The sequence below is a fragment of the Pleurodeles waltl genome, chromosome 1_2, assembly GCF_031143425.1.
Source record: "Pleurodeles waltl isolate 20211129_DDA chromosome 1_2, aPleWal1.hap1.20221129, whole genome shotgun sequence".
Classification (NCBI taxonomy): domain Eukaryota; kingdom Metazoa; phylum Chordata; class Amphibia; order Caudata; family Salamandridae; genus Pleurodeles; species Pleurodeles waltl.
The window spans coordinates 966,715,370-966,736,710 of record NC_090437.1 but is presented as its reverse complement, the minus strand read 5'-3'; the positions used below and the strand labels follow the sequence as shown (position 1 = coordinate 966,736,710).

At 46.8% G+C, this 21,341-nt stretch overlaps 1 protein-coding gene across 2 annotated transcripts in view; it reads left to right on the top strand.

The window, feature by feature from the left end:
- The window catches only part of TMEM165 (transmembrane protein 165), a 157,925-nt gene that overhangs the window by 44,383 nt on the left and 92,201 nt on the right, over window positions 1-21,341 (top strand). For both annotated transcript variants that reach the window (XM_069201112.1, XM_069201107.1), the window contains exon 2: window positions 6,158-6,383. In XM_069201112.1, the coding sequence (XP_069057213.1) occupies window positions 6,158-6,383 (226 nt within the window). The remainder of the gene's footprint in view (window positions 1-6,157; window positions 6,384-21,341) is intronic.

Sequence of the window (21,341 nt, the reverse complement as noted above, 5' to 3'; positions counted from 1 at the left end):
AGGGCGGGGGGAACGGACAGAGCCTCATCCGAAGATGTCTTAAGGTTCTTCCTGAAGATGGTGAGTGATGGGCTTTGTCTGAGGTCCATGGGTAGGTTCTTCCAGTTCTTCGCTGCAAGGTACCTGAAGGACCTGTCTTCTGTAGTGGATTTCCATATGCGTGGGATGGTAGCCAGTGCCTGCTGGGCGCAGCAGAAGGATCTGGCAGGGTTGTGGAAGGAGATGCAGTGATTTAGGTAGGCTTCTCAGATGTTGTGAATGGCTTTGTAGGTGTGGGTGAGTAGCTTGCAGATGGTTCGTTTCTCCACCGGGAGCCAGTGGAGGTTCCTCAGTTGCTTGGAGATATGTTCCTGGCGGGGGAGGTTTAGGACGAGTCTGGCGGCGACATTTTGGATGAGTTGCAGCTTTCTGATGTTTTTTGTTGTGGTGCCGGCGTAGAGTGCGTTTCCGTAGTCAAGTTTGCTTGTGACTAAGGCCTGGGTGACTGTACTGCAGCAGTCTACTGGGATCCATTTAAAAAATCTTTCGAAGTTGGCGGAAGGTGTGCCAGCAGAAGGAGTTGACTGTGTTTAGGTGTCGGGTCATTGATAGGGAAGACTCAAGAATGGTTCCTAGGTTGTGGGCGAGGTCAGTCTGAGAAGGCGGGCGCTGGGAGGTGTGGGCCACCGGGAGTTATCCCAGGCTGAGGTGGAGTTTCCAAAGATGATGAGCTCGGTCTTATCTGAGTTGAGCTTGAGACAGCTCTCTCTCATCCAGTCAGTGACGGCTTCCATTCCTGTGTGGAGGGTCCTGTTGACCACGTCCGGGTCTTCAGTGAGGGATATGATGAGTTGTGTGTCATCGGTTTAAGACACTATGTTCATACCATGGACTCTGACGATGGCTGCAAGTGGGGACATGTATATGTTGAAGAGTGTTGGGCTCAGGGAGGATCCCTGAGGAACTACGCAGCTTACTTCTGTAGGTTTGGATTTGTAGGGTGGGAGCCTGACCCTCTGTGTTCTTCCAGAGATGGAGTGGATCAATTGCAGGGCTTTTCCGCGGATTCCTGCGTCGTGGAGTCTGGTGCATAAGGTGCTGTGGGAGACTGTGTCGAAGGCTGCTGAGAGGTCGAGTAGTAAGAGTGCTGCAGTGTGGCCACAGTCTAGGAGTGTGCGGATGTGCTGGCTCTGATGTAGATGTTTTAGCAACACAAAAGAATGATGGACGGAGTGTTGAAACTTTTCAAACACTCATCCCCAGTTACAGATCTGGGTTTAATCCATCGTTCTTTTGGCCACCATGCCACCCCAGTTTGGACCCAGCCATATGCAAATCAGTCTTGACCCTGTTCCACATGGAAACAGTCTAGCCCGAACTGCCATGCCAGGTCCTCCCTGGACCGGAAACAAGCATCCTGGGACCTATTTCAGGGTATCACCCTTCATCAGCGAGGGAAGACCTGACCTGGCAGTTCGGGCTGAACTGTTCCCATGGGGAACAGGGTCAAGACTGATTTGCATATGGCTCGGTCCAAACTGAAATGGCATGGCAAGCAAAAAAAATGATGGATTAAACCCAGATTTGTGACTGGGGGTGAATGTTTGATTTGCTCTGCATTCTGTCCATCATCTGTTGTTTTAGCATCGGATGTTGATGTTGCAGGGGTCTGTGGAAACTCCAAAGTGAGTGCTGTATATGATGCTTTCTGTCTCCTCGGTGTTGAGAGTGGACCAGCTGTGGGTGATTTGGGTGGGTTCTGAGGGGGTGGGTTGGTCGTAGGTTCTGATGCTGGGCTGGTTGTCCGGGAGGAAGCTGTTGTAAATGTCCTTGATCTTGCAGTGGAAGAAGGTGCTGACTCTGTCTCAGAGGTCTTGTGACGGGGGATGCTGGTGGCCTCGAAGAGGGGATTGGTGAATTTGTTGATAACAATGAAAAGATCTTTCATGTTGTGAGTGGAGGAGTTTATGCGTTTCCGGTGTGTTTTTTTTTTTTTTTCCTTTTCGCGTTGGTGGTGGCTCTGAAGGAGGGGAGGTCTTTGCTGGTTCAACTGATTCTCCATTTCTTCTCTAAGTGCCTACTGGTGCGCTTGAGTTCTTGGAGTTCAGTGGTGAACCCAGCTGGCTTTCTTTGGGATGCGCTTGGCCGATGTTGAACGTAGAGTGGCTAGGGTGTCTGCGCATTCAGTGATCCAGGAGTTGAGGTTGCGTGCTGCGGTGTTGGCGTCGTCGGGAGGAGGAGGAGGTGGTGGTGGTGGTCTGGTCAGTGTCATCATGAGTTGCTCGTCAGTGATTTAATTCCATTTCCTGTAGGGGGCCCTGGGGGCACTGATGCGGCTGCTGGGTGTGGCGATGGTGAAGCATCTCCGGCTCCCTGTGTTCTGTTATGGGGACTTATAAAGTGCATGGCTACCCAAAGGCCTCCCAGCGCTAAACAGAAGTCTTCAGGACACAGACTGAGGGACGGGAATTAAAACAACAGAGTTTTAAGTAGACGACGAAAAGTTTATGGCTTGTTTGTCGTAAGCCATGGGGCAAAGAATTCCACAACTTGGCACCAAGATAAGCCACAGAGCTTCCGCCCCATTTAGACTTTTTTGTTAAAGGGATTGAGGTTAGAGCTGCTGAAGAGGACCTGAGATGTCTAGCAGGCTTATGGAAAGAGGCAAGAGTTCGCAAAGACCTTTGTTATAAAGTGCTCTGTGGATACAACACAACATTTTAAACTTTATTCGTTGTTTCACTGGGAGCCAATGCAGAGAAGAGAGAGACGATTTGGCCGATTCATGCGTGGGTATTTCAAAGAGAAGGCGGGCAGCAGGGTTCTGCACCACTCGTAGTTTCTTTTTCACACATTTCGGCGCACCGAGGTACAAGGCATTACCATAATCTAAGCGGGAGGTAAAGAGTGCCTGGATGATGAGTCTCTTTGCAATAAGTGGAAGTATTTAAACACCTTTCTTAGGAGTCTGTATGTACCAAAGCAGATGGAGGAAATTTTCTTAGCCTGATGATCCATGGTCCACTATGGGTCAAGCCGTATTCCTAAACTCTTGATGTATCCCTTGGGAGGGGGCACATCCCCTAACGAGCGAAGCACAGGGGAAATGAGATTCAGCCGGGAACGATGACCTAAGATCATGACCTCTGTCTTATCTCCATTTAGCTTAAGTTTACATTCAGACATCCGTTTGGACGCTGCTCGTAGGCAGGGAGCGAGTGCCGACACAGACGAGTTCTGGTCAGTCAAAAATGAGACCACCAGCTGGGTGTCATCAGGATATGAAACTAGAGAGACACCATATGGCTCCACTATCTTTGCCAGTGGCGACATGTAGATGTTAAATATAGTGGGGCTAAGTGAAGAGCCATGTGACACTCTCCAGCTGCTATTAAAGCAGTTGGAGAAAAAAGATCGATCTAGCACCTGAAATTACCTTGCCTCTAGAAAAGAGGAGAACCAGCTTAGTGCATTGCCTGTAACTCCAATCTCCCTCATTCTTCGAAGTAGAATGTTGTGATCCACAGTGTTAAATGCAGCTCTGAGATCCAGAAGAAGAATAACTGACGCCAATCCCTGATCAAGGCGCTTCCTGACCTCTTCCGTGACTCCAATCAGAGCCGATTCCATGCTGTTTAGAGGTCTGAAGCCCATCTGGTAAGGATGAAGAATATTATTGTCTCCAAGAAAATTGGAGAGATGAGTGTTCACATGTTTTTCCAGTATCTTAGAGAGGGCTAGCAGCAAGGAGATGGGCCTGCAATTATTGACCACTGACGCATCTAGATTGGGTTTCTTGAGCAGAGGTTTTACTATAGCGTGTTTCCACTGAGGGATGATACTGCTGGACAGTGACAGATACAACATGTCGGTCAGAATTGGAGCTATGACAGATGACCCTAGCGCTAGAATTGTGTGTGTGTGTTGGGGGGGGTTGGTGTCCAGGGGGGAACCAGATTTAAGTGTCCAATAATGTCTAAACCAGATCCGGCGAGAGAGGCAGAAGTTGTGAAAGCACCGCTGTGCAGTTTAAACACTCCTCTCTGAGAGCTTGGGAACAGTGAGTGCCCATCGGGAAGCCCAAATAGATGTCTACTATTTTTTGATGAAAGAATGAACCCAGATTGTTACTGTGTTTGAGAGGCTTCCACAAACTCAGTAGGAGTATGAGAGTGGGCAGTTTCTCTTAATAAATGAAAAATCCCTTTAGGAGAGTTGGAGCTCTGTTCTATTCTGGTAGCATAGTAGGTGCTTTGTGCTGATTTCATTTCCGTATGAAACAGTCCAATGGCCTTCCTATATTCTTCTTTCAGCGAGGTATCATAGTTTTTTCTCCTTCTTTCCAGACGTCTGCACCCCTCTTTAATAGATGTAGGTGGGTGGAGAACCAAGGAACACCTTTTTCAGATGTCCTCCCAACTTTGATGTATAGGGGTGGACAGTATCTAGGCTTTTGGTGATCCAGTCGTTGCATAGCTCTAGGGAACAAACCTTATTCACCATCAAGGTAGGTTTCGAACTCTCTATAGTACTGATCCACTCTCTAGCATTTAGCTTATGCCAACGCCTATGGGGCTGAGTTATAATTTGGGAGGTCCTACCTGCTGCCGGGGTGGGCAGGTTAAGAGTGATTTAAGAAATGATCAGACCAGGCCAGAGGAGTGGGGGGCAAGGAGGTTAGATCAACTACATTACTAAAAGCTAGGTCAATAGAATTACCTTTATTATGTGTCAGGCCTCTGACCAATTGTGTTAGGTCCAGGGCGGCCATATTGGACAAAACTTTTAGCAGCTGCATTATCTCGATTCTCTGCGTGACTATGGAAATCCCCAAGAATAGTAAAGTTGGGCTTACTCCAAAATAGTTTAAAGACCTGCTCAGGGAATAATTGTAAGAAATGTTGCACTGGGCCTGGGGGGCGATATACTAGGGCCCCTGAAAAACTACATTGAGAATGTAATGAGATAGAGAAAGCCATACACCCACTGTCAGGCAGTTGAAGAAGACGGGAAATACCCTTAACTGATTCTCTAAAAATGATGGCAATTAAACCTCCTCCCCAGCCCCCCTCCAATCCCCTCACCACTTTGCATTGGCTCTATCTAACCTAATTATCAAGTAGCCTTTAGGCAAAGCTAGAGCTACATCGGGTGTAGATCCCTCATGAAGCTAGGTCTCCATGAGAAAGAGAACAGTAGGTTTCAATTCATTCAAAAGAAGGTTAATATCAAGATTATGGGCGGCCAGTGATCAACAATTGGCCAGGAGGAAAGTACTGTGTGGCGCTATACGAGGAACATGGTCAGTCAGTGCTTTAGGCTTTGGGCACCAATGGCAAATAGCACAAGGTGAGATGACCCCATAAAATTATGTAAGACTGGATTTATTAACTTCCTGGGTCTAGCATGCCTGCCCCAGTGTGGACTCCTCCGGTCCATGTAAGAATGGTGTTGGTTGATTGCATTGAGACATGTCATCCCTTAGACTCTGCTACAATCCCACCCTTACCCCCGAACACAATAGGGTAGGTTCTTACAAAGTCAAAGTGCGGTATATGTTTGGAAATGTGAGTGTCAGACCTGCCTCCTTTGATAAACCTCTCATCGGGGGGGGGAGAAGGGGTCCTGATGTCTTGATGAGGTTGTAAAACCCGGGATGGACATGAGCTTTGCACAGCCTCCCATCTACACAGTAGCTGGAAAAACGCTCTCTGCATGGATTTGCGGCTCATGTCTTCCACCGGGAGACCGGAAAGAGCTGATATAATGTGACACGGTAGCATCATGTGGTCTGTCTGCTCTATGTCCGACACTTTCCTTCCTCACGACATGTGTAAACGCAGCAATAGGTTTGTTGCAGCATACTTGAAGCACATCTACGAGGTTCGCCCGCAGCACTATAATAATTTCCCCATAGATCACACTTGAAATAAGTATTTTCCCAGCCATGCTCGACAAACCGAGTAGTTGCCAGCTCTACTTGCTAGAAGTAGTAAAGCGCCATACAAATGCTACACTGCTTCACTGAAGGCAGGTAGGTACACAAAAGTTTTTCAGTGTACGAACTGAGTGAACATTAAAACCGTCCTCTACCTCTCGATGTGCTGTATAATAATTGTGCTTCATACGTTTTCTCTCTTCTCCGTGGACTAAAATGTGTGAACCTTTTTTTCCTTAGAAAGTGCCCACCCTGCATCCTCCAGTGCATCATGAAGTTGAAGACACTCCGAACGCAGATAACCTGGGGTTTATCCATGCATTTGTGGCTGCTATATCCGTCATCATTGTTTCGGAACTTGGAGATAAGACTTTCTTTATTGCTGCTATCATGGCAATGCGTTATAATCGTTTGACCGTTTTGGCAGGTGCTATGCTTGCATTAGGCCTGATGACATGTTTATCTGGTAAGATATTTTTTTATACTAATGTTTACAGTAAAAATAAATACAGCACACGATGGTAAAGAATGAAGTGTATGGCTATTTTAAGTTTCACAATAGTACATAATCCCATACTGTGGAAATAACGAGTATAGTTTAATTATTTAATTTGGCTATGTTTTGCTTTTGTTTTCCACAACCTTTGAGTTGGTCAGTTGCATGGTTCCAGGCAGGACCGTTAAACGTTCCCTAAAAGAATGTGGTCACTTGAACGGTTTTAACGTCCTCCATTCTTGAGTATTCTTCTGTGCTCATGACCTCTGCCTCTATCCGTGCATTTCCAACACACTCATGTCCTGTTATACCTATTTGGCAGGACATAGGAACTGGCTTCTCTTTCGATTCTATCTTTTTGAGTAGTGCAGTAGTGTTTTAGCTTTCCCTTTCTAAAAGGGTCATGTTTATATGTTTTCATTGCTAGTTACCTAAATAATTTCGTTTACCTCTGTCGTTCATTCAGTTCACAAGGGGGGTTGGAGAGTACTTTGGATATAACAACATTCTTAGTGGCGCACTCTCTTAAAGCATGAGTTTCCTGCTTAGGGGATCTGCATCTGTGGAGTTCCTGCAACTTCTTTGCTGGGCTTATCGGAGGTTTCTGGTCAGAGTGAAGGCTCCAGGAGCATCTTTGACTTTATAGGAGAAAATAAAGTTATAGGTATGGGAGTGCAGTGTGGCCTGTCCAGAGTTCTCAGTACTTGTTTAAGATGAGAGTTCTTCTGGACATACATGCTTATATTTATCTTTCTCAGTTAAAGCAAAGGGCTCCCCATGCCATGACACTGCACATAACTGAGTCATGGCATCCCGGTCTAGATCAGGTTCTAAAAGCCAAATCGTCTGAAGAAGTTGGTGATCCTTTGTAAAAGCTTTCAATATAGAAGTTGAGCTTGGTACAAGGGTTGCCTAGGACTGCATGTGCTCCACCAACAATCTTGTAAAAAATCCATCAAGCTCTAGTTGTCTTTAAAGTGCACCTCAGAGGTGGAGAGCAAGGTCTCCAAATGGAAATCCTTAGAGATTTTCATAAAAGATGACCGCCTAACTACGCATCACCAACAGACACTTCCCCAGTCCTAACATTTTCATCTGTAGATTACTGGTTTCAGGTGCTGGTCTGATTAGTTCAGTGGATTCAAAATACGATTACAACTCCCAAAATGCAGTAGTCCATCATGCAAAAGTAAAGGACTGGAAACAATGTATGTAATGAGCTAGGGAGAGGTGGACACTAAGCATCCTAGAACTTGCTTTGGGAGATCCTGGTTTTGGTAGCAGTAATTTCAGAGTCTAGTACTCATTACACACCGGCAGTTTCATGTGAAATTACAAGGTATTGGAGACTGGTACATCTTGTGACAAGCCCAAAAGGTTTATGATTTTAGATTGATTTTGAACCTTTTTGTCTTTAAGTACAAAATGAACTGTTTTGTACCCTAGTGAGTGACGGCATAACCCATTTACTTCACTTTCTCCTGAACATTTAGATTCTTCTCCATGCTTGGATGGCAGTCTGCATTTCTTTGACCAGGCTCTTCAGCCTCCTCCATCCAGTTTGGCAGGGACCACTTGTGTATTGGCATGATTGATACTGGTTCTAGAGCACCTTTCTAGCTACCTGTGCCTGACTCTGTTTCTACCTTCCTTCTCTGATGTCGCCTGCAGAAGTGTAAAACTAACTAAAGTGGTAATTATATGTTTGATGGCATATGTTGCTGCAGATACACATGTTTAGCACAGTCCGCTTCCTGGTGTTGGGCTCGGAGTATTACAAGTTGTTTTTCTTCGAAGAAGTCTTTTTTTGGTCACGGGACCGAAGGACTCCTCCCTCTTCGGCTCCATTGCGCATGGGCGTCGACTCCATCTTAGATTGTTTTTTTCCGCTGTCGGGTTCGGACGTATTCCTTTTCGCTCCGTGTTTCGGTTCGGAAAGTTAGTCAGAATCTCGGAAGAAAGCGTCGGTATTGTTCCGTTCGGTATCGGGATAGTTAGGTACATCGACACCGATCATCGGAAGACTTTGGGGTAGCTTCGATCCCCCATCGGGGCCTGGTCGGCCCGACCGCGTGCGACATCGAAGCCGATGGAACGGACCCCGTTCCGTTTCTGCCCAAAATGTCACAGTAAGTATCCTTATACAGATCAGCACTTGGTCTGTAACTTGTGCTTGTCCCCCGAGCACAAGGAGGATACCTGTGAGGCCTGTCGAGCCTTCCGGTCCAGAAAAACACTCCGGGACCGAAGAGCCAGGTGTCTACAAATGGCGTCCACGCCGACAAAACAACGTTTCGACGACGAAGAGGAAACATTCTCGGTTCCGGACTCAGAATCCGGAGACTCCGACGTCGAACAACAACAACAAACAGTGAGTAAGACGTCGAAAACAAAAACCATCGAAAAAACAAAAGCCCAGGGGACGCCACTGCCAACAGGCCATGGCTCGACCCATAAAACCGGCGAGCCATCGAAGGCGCCGAAAAAGGGCACGCCCATAGCGAAGACACCCGACTCCGGTCGAGGGACCGCCATGGAGCAACCTCGGAGCCGAGATAGCGGCTCCGAGAAGCAAAAACAAGATGCCGGCACCGAAAAACATCGGCACCGAGACACACTGCCGAAAGCCACAAAAATTCTGTCTGTACCGAAGCCGAAAAAAGATTCTCTCTCGGCGCCGAAAAGTTCCACACCTCCTTCCTACACAGAGGAACAAGGAATAAGTGGCCAGATGCACAGATTTGGACAAGAGCTCCAAAGTGTAGAATCAGACTACACACAAAAGAGACTGTACATCCAACAAGACACAGGGAAGATATCAACCCTTCCCCCAATAATGAGAAAAAGAAGGATCGGATTTCTCAAGGATGACGCACAACCACAAGCCAAAGTGGTTAAAAAAGTCACGCCTCCGCCCTCTCCACCACAACAGGAATCGCCGGCACAAACACCGCCACAAATGCACTCACCAGCGCAAACTACTATAAGTCAAGATAATCAGGATCAAGACGCTTGGAACCTATATGACACCCCAGTGCCGGACAATGATCCCGATTCATACCCCACAAAGCCGTCACCGCCGGAGGACAGTACCTCATACTCGCAACTGGTGGCTAGGGCAGCAGAATTCCACAATGTCCAACTGCATTCCGATCCTATAGAGGATGATGTTTTATTTAACACCCTCTCGACTACACATAGCCAATATCAATGTCTCCCAATGCTACCAGGGATGTTACGGCACGCAAAACAAATTTTTGAAGAGCCCGTAAAATCAAGAGCCATCACCCCAAGGGTGGATAGGAAATACAAACCACCACCCACAGACCCAGTGTTTATTACTTCGCAGTTACCACCTGACTCCGTAGTAGTAGGGGCAGCTCGCAAAAGAGCAAATTCCCATACATCTGGCGACGCCCCACCTCCGGACAAAGAAAGCCGAAAATTTGATGCGGCAGGAAAAAGAGTAGCATAACAGGCAGCCAACCAGTGGCGCATCGCAAATTCTCAAGCGCTGCTAGCCCGATATGACCGCGCACACTGGGATGAGATGCAACTTCTCATAGACCATCTTCCCCAGGAATACCAAAAAAGGGCGCAGCAAATAGTTGAAGAGGGACAAACGATCTCAAACAATCAAATCCGCTCTTCAATGGACGCAGCCGATACTGCAGCGAGAACAGTCAACACTGCTGTCACCATAAGGAGACCCGCTTGGCTCCGCACTTCAGGGTTCAAACCTGAAATCCAGCAGGCTGTCCTTAATATGCCCTTCAACGAGAAACAACTTTTTGGCCCTGAAGTGGACACAGCCATTGAAAAACTTAAAAAGGACACAGACACGGCCAAAGCCATGGGCGCACTCTACTCCCCGCAGAGCAGAGGCTCTTTTAGAAAAACTCCATTTAGAGGGGGGTTTCGTGGCCAACCCACAGACACCACCAGCCAACAAACAAGAACCACACCATATCAGGGTTCATTCCAAAGGGGAGGTTTCAGGGGATATAGAGGGGGTCAATTCCCAAGGAGTAGGGGAAGATTCCAGACTCCAAAAACACCTCCACCTAAACAGTGACTTTCAAGTCCCACAACCCCTTCACTCAACACCAGTGGGGGGAAGAGTAAGCCAATTCTACCAATCTTGGCAGCAGATTACAACAGACAATTGGGTATTAGCAATAATCCAACATGGCTATTGCATAGAATTCCACAAATTCCCACCAAACATCCCTCCAAAAACACGCAAAATGTCACCACAACATTTAGAACTTTTAGGACTAGAAGTTCAAGCACTACTGCAAAAGGATGCAATAGAGATAGTACCAGTACAACAAAAAAACACAGGAGTTTACTCCCTGTACTTTCTAATTCCAAAAAAAGACAAAACATTAAGACCAATATTAGATCTCAGGACACTAAATACCTACATCATATCGGACCACTTTCATATGGTCACACTACAAGACATCATTCCACTGCTCAAACAGCAAGATTACATGACCACATTAGACCTAAAAGATGCGTACTTTCATATACCGATACACCCTTCTCACAGAAAGTACCTAAGGTTCGTATTCAAAGGAATACATTACCAATTCAAGGTGTTGCCATTCGGAATAACAACTGCACCAAGAGTATTCACAAAATGTCTAGCAGTAGTAGCAGCACATATCAGGAGACAACAAATACATGTGTTTCCTTACCTAGACGATTGGCTAATCAAGACCAACACAGTAAGAAAGTGCACAAACAACACCACATATGTCATACAAACCCTTCACAAACTGGGTTTCTCCATCAACTATACAAAGTCACACCTCGAACCGTGTCGGACACAACAATATCTAGGGGCAACCATCAACACATCAAAAGGAATTGCCACTCCAAGTCCACAAAGAGTTCAAGCATTCCACAAGGTAATAAGTGCTATGTTTCCAAACCAAAAGATACAAGCAAAATTTGTGCTAAAACTTCTAGGCATGATGTCATCATGCATAGCCATTGTCCCAAACGCAAGACTACACATGCGACCCTTACAACAGTGCCTAGCATCGCAATGGTCACAAGCACAGGGTCATCTTCTAGATCTGGTGTTGGTAGACCGCCAAACATACCTCTCGCTTCTATGGTGGAACAGCAACAATTTAAACAAAGGGCGGACATTTCAGGACCCAGTGCCTCAATACGTTATAACAACAGATGCTTCCATGACAGGGTGGGGAGCACACCTCAATCACCACAGCATTCAAGGACAATGGGACGTACACCAAACAAAATTTCATATAAATTACCTAGAACTGTTAGCAGTATTTCTAGCGTTAAAAGCCTTTCAACCCATAATAACACACAAATACATTCTTGTCAAAACAGACAACATGACAACAATGTATTATTTAAACAAACAAGGAGGAACACACTCAACACAATTGTGTCTCCTAACACAAAAAATATGGCAGTGGGCGATTCACAACCACATTCGCCTAATAGCACAATTTATTCCAGGGATCCAAAACCAACTAGCAGACAACCTTTTGCGAGATCACCAACAAGTCCACGAATGGTAAATTCACCCCCAAGTTCTGAAGAATTACTTTCAAATTTGGGGAACACCCCAGATAGATTTATTCGCAACAAAAGAAAACGCAAAATGCCAAAACTTCGCATCCAGGTACCCACACCACGAATCACAAGGCAATGCTCTATGGATGAGTTGGTCAAGGATATTTGCATACGCTTTTCCCCCTCTCCCTCTCCTTCCATATCTAGTAAACAAATTGAGTCAAAACCAACTCAAACTCATACTGATAGCACCCACATGGGCAAGACAACCTTGGTATACAACTCTACTAGACCTTTCACTAGTACCGCATGTCAAACTACCCAACAGACCGGATCTGTTAACACAACACAAACAACAGATCAGGCATCCAAACCCAGCATCATTGAATCTAGCAATTTGGCTCCTGAAATCCTAGAATTCGGACACTTAGACCTCACACAAGAATGTATGGAGGTCATAAAACAAGCTAGAAAAGCTTCCACTAGACACTGCTATGCATCTAAGTGGAAAAGATTTGTTTGCTACTGCCATACCAATCAAATCCAACCATTGCATGCCTCTACAAAGGACATAGTGGGATACTTACTACATTTGCAAAAAGCAAACCTCGCTTTTTCATCTATAAAGATACACCTCGCAGCAATATCTGCTTACCTACAAACTACTCATTCATCGTCTCTATTTAGAATACCAGTTATTAAAGCATTCATGGAAGGGCTAAAAAAAATTATACCACCAAGAACACCACCAGTTCCTTCATGGAACCTTAACATCGTCTTAACAAGACTCATGGGTCCACCTTTTGAACCCATGCATTCCTGTGAAATGCAATATCTAACGTGGAAAGTCGCATTTCTCATTGCAATCACATCCCTCAGAAGAGTAAGTGAAATACAGGCATTTACCATACAAGAACCATTTATTCAAATACACAAAAATAAAATAATTCTAAGAACAAATCCAAAATTTCTACCAAAAGTAATCTCACCATTCCATTTAAATCAAACAGTAGAATTACCAGTGTTCTTCCCACAGCCAGATTCCGTGGCTGAAAGGGCACTACATACATTAGACATCAAAGGAGCACTAATGTACTACATTGACAGAACAAAGCTAATCAGGAAAACAAAACAACTGTTCATAGCTTTTCAAAAACCACACATAGGAAATCCAATCTCTAAACAAGGCATTGCTAGATGGATAGTCAGATGTATTCAAACATGCTATCTTAAAGCCAAGAGAGAATTGCCTATTACACCAAAGGCACACTCAACCAGAAAGAAAGGTGCTACAATGGCCTTTCTAGGAAACATTCCTATGAGCGAAATATGTAAGGCTGCAACCTGGTCTACGCCTCATACATTTACTAAACACTACTGTGTAGATGTACTAAATGCACAACAAGCTACAGTGGGCCAAGCTGTACTAAGAACATTATTCCAAACTACTTCAACTCCTACAGGCTAAACCACCGCTTTTAGGGGAGGTAACTGCTTTATAGTCTATGCTAAACATGTGTATCTGCAGCAACATATGCCATCGAACTGAAAATGTCACTTACCCAGTGTACATCTGTTCGTGGCATTAGTCGCTGCAGATTCACATGTGCCCTCCCGCCTCCCCGGGAAGCCTGTAGCCGTTTAGAAGTAAATCTTAAATCTTAAACATTTGTACATTTGTAAATAATTATTATAAACTTTTTATGTACATACGTATTCACTCCATTGCATGGGCACTATTTATAGCAAACAACTCCAGCCTCACCCTCTGCGGGGAAAACAATCTAAGATGGAGTCGACGCCCAGGCGCAATGGAGCCGAAGAGGGAGGAGTCCTTCGGTCCCGTGACCAAAAAAGACTTCTTCGAAGAAAAACAACTTGTAATACTCCGAGCCCAACACCAGGCAGCGGACTGTGCTAAACATGTGAATCTGCAGCGACTAATGCCCCGAACAGATGTACACTGGGTAAGTGACATTTTCATTATATTCTTTAACCAACTTCTTGAAGATCTGGCTTCTTAAGACAGCCTGAATGCATTCACTAGGTCCTTTCTTGCTTCTGTTCCTTCTAAGAGGAATTTGTTTAAGATTGAACAAAGATGTCCCGACCTTTGCCTCCTAAGAAGTAGAAAATGGACACATCTTGATTCTCCTGAGTCTAAGTTTTAACACAGGCCTTTGCATCCTAGCAGACATTCCAGTTCTATGATGTCTTAAGGTGTGTTGACCTCTGCCTCCTTTTCATCAGATTTGACACGTCTGCTCCAGTGCAACCTTTTGCTTAAGCTGTTGTGTTCCTTAAAGGTATAATCCAATATTACCTGGAATAAACCTCACTTTAAAATCTTTTAATGCCAGTCCAAAATGCACAATGAGGAACCATGTATTGTCATTGGACACTGTTCATGACCCTCTTCCATAGTGACTGTCACTTTGCATTAAGGTAAATGTCTTCATCTCTGTTCATTTTCCATTTTGCATAGGGATTCTAATGCACAGTAAAATCAAGGTAGACTGTTACCAGAACTTATGCCTTATTCTTAGCATATAATTTAGCTGTGTTTGTCATAACCTAATTGAGAACATTTTCCTTGTCTTCCCTCCAGTGTTGCAGATGAATTACTTTGACTTTGAGATGGCAAGGAGGCAGCTTTTCAACAATAGGAGGTTAATAAAGTATTGATAGGAACCACAGCAAGATCTATGAATGGCTCTGTCTGCCCTGTATATCTGTATGCAAATAAACTGTATGCAATTAGCGTGCCTCCACGTACAAAGTAATGAATTTACCCTTTGACAGCAAAACATTTCACTCCTGTGTCCTGGCTCTTTTCAGTTCTGGGACCAGAAACTACTTTTATGGCTGTTTAAACTTTTGTGTGCCTCAATGTCACTATCCTGACACACTACTTCTGCATCCCAAAGTCAATTGCCGCTTTGGAGACTTTCACCAACTCTTCATTGACTGGGTCTGTTGCATTTCCAGTCTGACATAGTCCTCTCTCCTGACATGTCTTCCAGCTTGTGCACATGGCAGGTGACTGTTAAGGAGAGCACCACGCAGTCAACAAGAGGCAAGCCGTCTGTGGAAAAGCTCTTGTAGAGTCTACTCTGAAACCCAAGATGCAGCCAAAATACTGGCCCTTGCGGAGTTCCACCTTCCACCAAAATCCATCCAGTCCAGTCCTGATGTGGGGTGCATGACACCATGAAGTACTTGACCTTTCTAGTTACTCAGCTGCTCGGGTTCTTGGAGGAGTAGGATGTCATGTGGTCTATCCAAAACAGCAGTTGGTTACTGGTGGTCTGCCTTTATAAGACTGACTTGCCATTTGTTGTACCTTGCTTCAGTGTTGTGGGCTACAAGGCATACAGTCCAGATTTGTACAGTCATTTGGACCTGAAGCAGGTGCACACCTCTTGTTTCTCTGTAGATCTAGCTCTACATTTTACACTATTTGGCCATCCTTTCTTTCTTTCCTCAGACACTTTTCTAGGTGCTTTGAGTTTGAAATCTGATAGAGCCTTCTAGCCACAGATTCCTTACCTTTGAATATCCCAAGCTTCAGACTGGATCCTGAAGATTTTCAAGCAGTACCCTTTCGTTCAGCTCTGCATCGTTTGTGCCGGAAACAATGTGCTTTACCTATATAAGCGCCACCTCGGTGCGCTGACATCAGTTCTTTCCTTTTTGTGCCATATAGTGCTGATCTGGCTTCAGCTACCCCCATTCACTTTTTGACTGGTATTTTACAACTTTTTGTGGACGTTTCTGAGATTTTATCTCCTAGTGTGAGGATGTTACTCAAGGAACCAGCTGGTTTCAAACCATATTGGTCCTGTCCGAGGCAGATATCTGTGATAGACTCTCACTTGATTTGTTTGTGGTAAGTAGAGCTGGGACACAACTCCCAAGGCATGTGAGGACTGCTGCGCCATGCATCCAAAGGAGCTCAGGGAGCGAACACTCAAGCTCCTTGCCACCCAATGTGAGTCGACTTTGTGACGCTTGAGGTCCCGTTCATGTCGGATGTCCCAGGACTGTTCACAGAGCCCGTCCTGATGTTCTTCATTGCTTTCAAAGTCATTGTGGCAGTCAAATGAATTCTACGAGCACAAGAAGTCCAAGCAGTCTTTGACTTCCTTGTGTCTGTTGAAATCATCAGACGAGACGAGGTAGCATCAGCACTTCGGTCTCCACAAGTTTGTTGGGCCTGAGGTTTGGTCCGCTCCTCACTTCCCAATTTTGCTCGAGCGACTCCCACCCAAATAAGAGTTTTATGAGGCTATGTGCCTCATCTTTGGGCGGCTTAGACTTCTGGAGTGCCTTTGTGCCCCATGGGAGGGGCCCCAACTGGGACTACGCAGGCTGGTTTGTCCTCAACACGGGTCCAGTCCCTTGCTGGACCCTAAGCAGAACCGCTGATGAGACCAAGACCTTCCTCTGCACCTGCTTCATTACTGATGCCCCTAAGTGGGGCCATCCCCATCGTCATTCCTAACTCCAACACAAAGCCGAATGGGCATCCTCTGAAGCAGCATCCGGCACAACTTGAAGACATAATTCCTGCGGTAGAGCCAGTCCCTTATTTGATAGATGGACTTGGTGAGGGAGACGTTTGGGAGGGGTACATGGACCATCATGGAAAAGACCCGGTTGAAGAAGACATCTGGTATGAGGAACTGGCTGAGCCCAATGGCTTGGACACCTCACCCGGCACTGGCCTGGCTTCCCCTCCACTGTGGCTAGTGTGGAGTGAGCCTCTTTTGTAGTGGTGGTGTGCAAGGCAGTTGAGGTCCTGGACCTAATCCTACCCTCAGTGGCAAACAAGACAGAGGTGGGGATTCGGTTGTGCAAGAGCTGCCTATGGTCCTGGAGGAGGTCTGGGCCATGCCTGGGTGAGAGCATCTGGTTTTTCAGGGGGATGTCCAGGCTTTCCTCATGGACAGGCTCTTAGATGGGTCTTTGGAGACAAGTCGGAATCGGTGCTGAAGCCAGTAGGGTACGGTCACGGTCCTTGCAGTGGTCTATGGCCCCTCAACAACCCCAAGCTGCCTTTCGTGGCTACGGAAGGGGTCTCTAACCTCACCGGTACCTTTCCAGCTATCACTGCCAGCAGGCTTCCCAGCCTTTTCGTGTCAAAAGGCATAGGTCCCAGAGACCTTGTGGGACAGGGAACCAGCTGTCAGGTCAGTCTGCCCCCAAGAGAGCCATAGAGAGGTTGCGTGTATCAGAAGTAGGTTGCAGTTGTTGTTCCTGCTACTTTCTGGTGCCAAAGAAGGACGTAGGACATCATCTTATCCTGGATCTACGCATTCTCAACCTTTTCTTAAGGAGAAATTCAGAAGGCTCACGCTTATCAGAGTTTTTTCTGCCCTAGATCCGAGTAACTGGATAGTAGTGCTGAACGTGCAGAACGCATATTTCCACATCCCAGTCCTGCTGGCCCACAGACCCGCTCTGCCCTTCACAGTGGGCCATGAACTCTTTCAGTTTGCTGTGTTACCTTTCAACCTTACCCGCGCCCCTCTGGTTTTCACTAAGGTGATGGCGGCGGTCGCAGCTCCTCTGCTGAGGTTGGGGATTTCAGTTTTCCCCTACCTCAATGACTGACTGCTTAATGCAGGTTCGCCCCACGCATTTGTCACTGACCCTTATACTCTGTGAACCTCCTGTGCACTTTCTGGGATTCACTATCATCATGTTGAAGTCAGACCCAACTAACATCGAAGCTGTTCTAGGCACGGTGCAATTTCGAGCCTATCCTCCTGAGTGGAGAGTCCAAGATATTCAGGCTATAATACCATTGTTTAATCCTCTATCCTGGATTTCAGTGGGACTTATTCTGCGGCTGTTTGGTATCCTGGCCTCCTGCATCCTGTTGGTGACACATGCTTGTGCGCATATGCGGACTGTGCTGTGGGCTTTGAAAGCCTAGTGGGCGCAGCATCAGGGGAATATCTCTGGCATTGTCGAGATCTTGTAGGAAACCGCAAAAGACCTGCCGGGTTGGCTAACAAACTGCGATTGGAGTCAGTGGCAGACCGCTCTCCCTTCCCCAACCAAAGCTAACAGTGGTGACAAATGCATCACTCCTGGGCTGTGGTGGCCATCTGGAAGAGGTGGAGATCAGAGAACTCTGGGAGGATCCAGGTTCCACATCAACTTGCTGGAGTTCTGGACAATCCGACTAGCATTGAAAGCCTTTCTTCCCTCTGTCAAGGGAAGGCTAGTGCAGGTGTTCAGACAACATCATCGCCGTATGGTACTGCAACAAACAGGACGGGGTGGGATCGTGGACCTTGTGTCAAGAAGCTCTGCGTCTCTGGACATTGCTTTAAAGTCCGGGGGATTTCCTTGGTGGTGCAGTACCTGCCAGAACCTCTGAAAACCAGAGTGTACAAGCTCAGCTAAGCAGATCACAAATGCTGTTTCTACCTGAAGGTGGTGCAAGGTCTCTATCAGCAGTGGGGAGAGCCTTGGTTTAATCTGTTCACCACTACCAACAAAGGTCAATGTCAGCAGTTCTGGGCTCTAGAGTTTCGAAGGAGACTCTCGCTCAGAGACTCATCTCGAGTGGAGCTCCGACCTCCTGCACGCCTTTACTGTACTTCTGCCCAGAGTTCATAAGAAGATTAGGAACAACTGGGCCCAAGTCATTCATGTGGCTCTGGATTGGGCGCGGAGAGTCTGGTGTCCCGAGCTGTTAAGCATGACCATCGATTCCCCCACTAAGGCTGTCTTTTTGGGAGGATCTTTTGTCACAGCAGCAGGGCAGGGTTCTGCACCCGAACCTGTGCACCCTCCACCTGTATGCTTGTAGATTGAGCATTGACTGCTTTCGACCTACCGTGCGAAGTTTGTGATATTCTGGCAGCCAGGCATCCTTTCACCAAGTCGGTATACACCTGTTGTTAGGAAAAATGTGTGCCATGGTGTTCTTTCCACAACGTTGACCCTGTTGGCACCTCTCTCACAAGTTCTCTTGTTTGCATTGCCTTTGGCCCAGCAGAGCTCTGCTTTAGGCACAGTTAGGAGTTACCTGTCCACCATCTCTGCATTCTTGTGAATACCGGACCAACCTTCTCTTTAAGTCATGTGTTGTGGCTAGATTCCTTAAAAGCCTGCAACACATGTTCCCACCTACCCCCTTCATCATGTCTCAATGGGACCTCAGCATGGTCCTCAACTGTTTGATGGCATGTGTGGCTGTTGATACACATGCTCTGCTTACTCCTGCTATCTATTGTTGGGTCCGGAGTGGTGCAAGTTGTTTTTCTTCGAAGTGGTGTCCCGAGTCACAGGATTGAGTGACTCCTCCTCTCGGTGATAGTGCGCATAGTCATCAACTCCTTTGTTAGATTGTTTTCTCTTGTTTGCCCGAAGTGCCACTTAAAATTTCCATACACTGACCAACACGTGGTGTATAATCTTTGTCTCTTCCCAGATCAGGCTACCTGTGACTCCTGTAAATCTTTATGATCAAAGACCCTTTGGGACCTGTAGGAAGCTGGCCTGGTGTGTGGGGGGTACCTAAGGTACACCAGGTCCAGATATCCCCCCCCTTAATGAAGTGTAGGCAATGTCTAGAAGCCAGGCTCTCTAAAGATAGCTGTGGACGAGCAACCAAGGCTTATCTAGGAGACATGCAAAGCTCATGCAAAACCACTGTAGTCACACAGCACTTACACACATGAAAGAAAACACTCAGTTGTACAAAAATAAAGTTGCTTTATTTTTGGTCACACAATACCACTCAGTACTAGAGGGGCAAGCAACCCTCCAATAGGAGGTCAGTAATACACCAATTATATACACTAGAAAACAGCAATAGGCATAGAAAAGGTTAGGAAACAGTGCAAATGTAGTTCGACAATAGTGACCCTAGGTGGAACCCAAATCATATACTAAAAAAATTGAATACGAATACAGGACTCCCACCTAGGTAAGTGGAATGTGTAGAGGGGAGCTGGGAGTACTAGAAAACCACAGAGGTAAGTAACACAGTACCCCAGCGACCAGGAAACCAAGAGTAAATCACTAGAATTTCCCTGAACAGCCCAAAAGGAAGAAAAGAAGACACTCTGAAAAGACAGTAGGAAACCAGCAGTGGATTCCTGGAGAGGAAGACCTGTGGAGAGAGGGTACCAAGTCCAAAAGTCACAGTAGGGTCCAAGAGGAGTAGGAGCTACTACCCACCTTGCTGTACTTGCAGGAGTTGGTTGATGTGATGATCAGGTCAGCACTGCAGCCGAAGAAGAGTTCCTGATGGATGCAGAAGATGTCCCACGCTGGATGGAAGATTGCAGACGGGCGTTGGTGTAGGAATTCCACCAACAAGCCTTGGCAAAGGCAAACTCGCGTTTAGTGGAAAAGTGGTGCTTAAGGGACCAGCAAGACCCAGGAAGACTCAACCCAGGAGGCTGTTAGAAGGGTCCCTCGGTGACACAGAGAGCCCACAGGAGTGGAGGCAGCACCCACAGGAGTCCCGCAGGACAGAGACACAGTCGCAGGAGGAGCCCACGCAGCACTACAGAAAGGGATCCCACAGTGCAGGAGAACCATGCAGAGGGCTGTGCGTCACAGGAAGGAGTGCTGGGGACTGGAGCTACACGTCGCCTGAAGATCCCTTGGAGGAGATGCAAACAAGCCTTGGCAGCTGCAAGGGACGCGGTGCTCGGGGGTACTGTCCTGCGTTGGAAGGCAAGGGCTTACCTCCACCAAAGTTGAACAGCTGGCAGAAAGGACCAAGAGGACTACTCCGGACCACTACCCATGATGCAGAATCCACGCAGCCCAAGATGAGGGGGAGATCCCCTCGTCAACGGTCGTCGTTGCAGCAGGTGTCTGTGAATGCAGGGGAGTGACTCATTCACTCCAAGGGAGTGCAAATTGAAGACATGCCACCCTCAGTGGATGCACAGCCTCTGGAAATGTTGCAGAAGGAGGCAAATTGTCGGATCCTGGAGGGGTCAGTCGCAGTTCTGGATACCAGAAGTCGAAGTGATGGTTGCAGAGGAAATCCTGATGGAATCTTGCAAGCCGAATCAGAGGACCCACCCAAGAGAGAGAGACCCTAAATAGCCCCGGAAGGGGGATTAGTCACCTAGCCAGGTAAGCACCTATCGGGGGGGTCTGATGTCACCTGCCTGACCTCGCCACTCAGATGCTTCCAGAGGTCCCTACCAACATTGAATCCCAGATGGCAAAACCCAGAGACCCTCTGGAGGAGCTCTGAGCACCACCACTGGGGTGGTGATGGACAGGGGAGTGGTCACTCCCCTTTCCATTGTCCAGTTTCCTGCCAGAGCAGGGACTGGGGGGGGGCATTTGGGCCCCTCCCAAGCCAGTCACACCTCTCCCTAA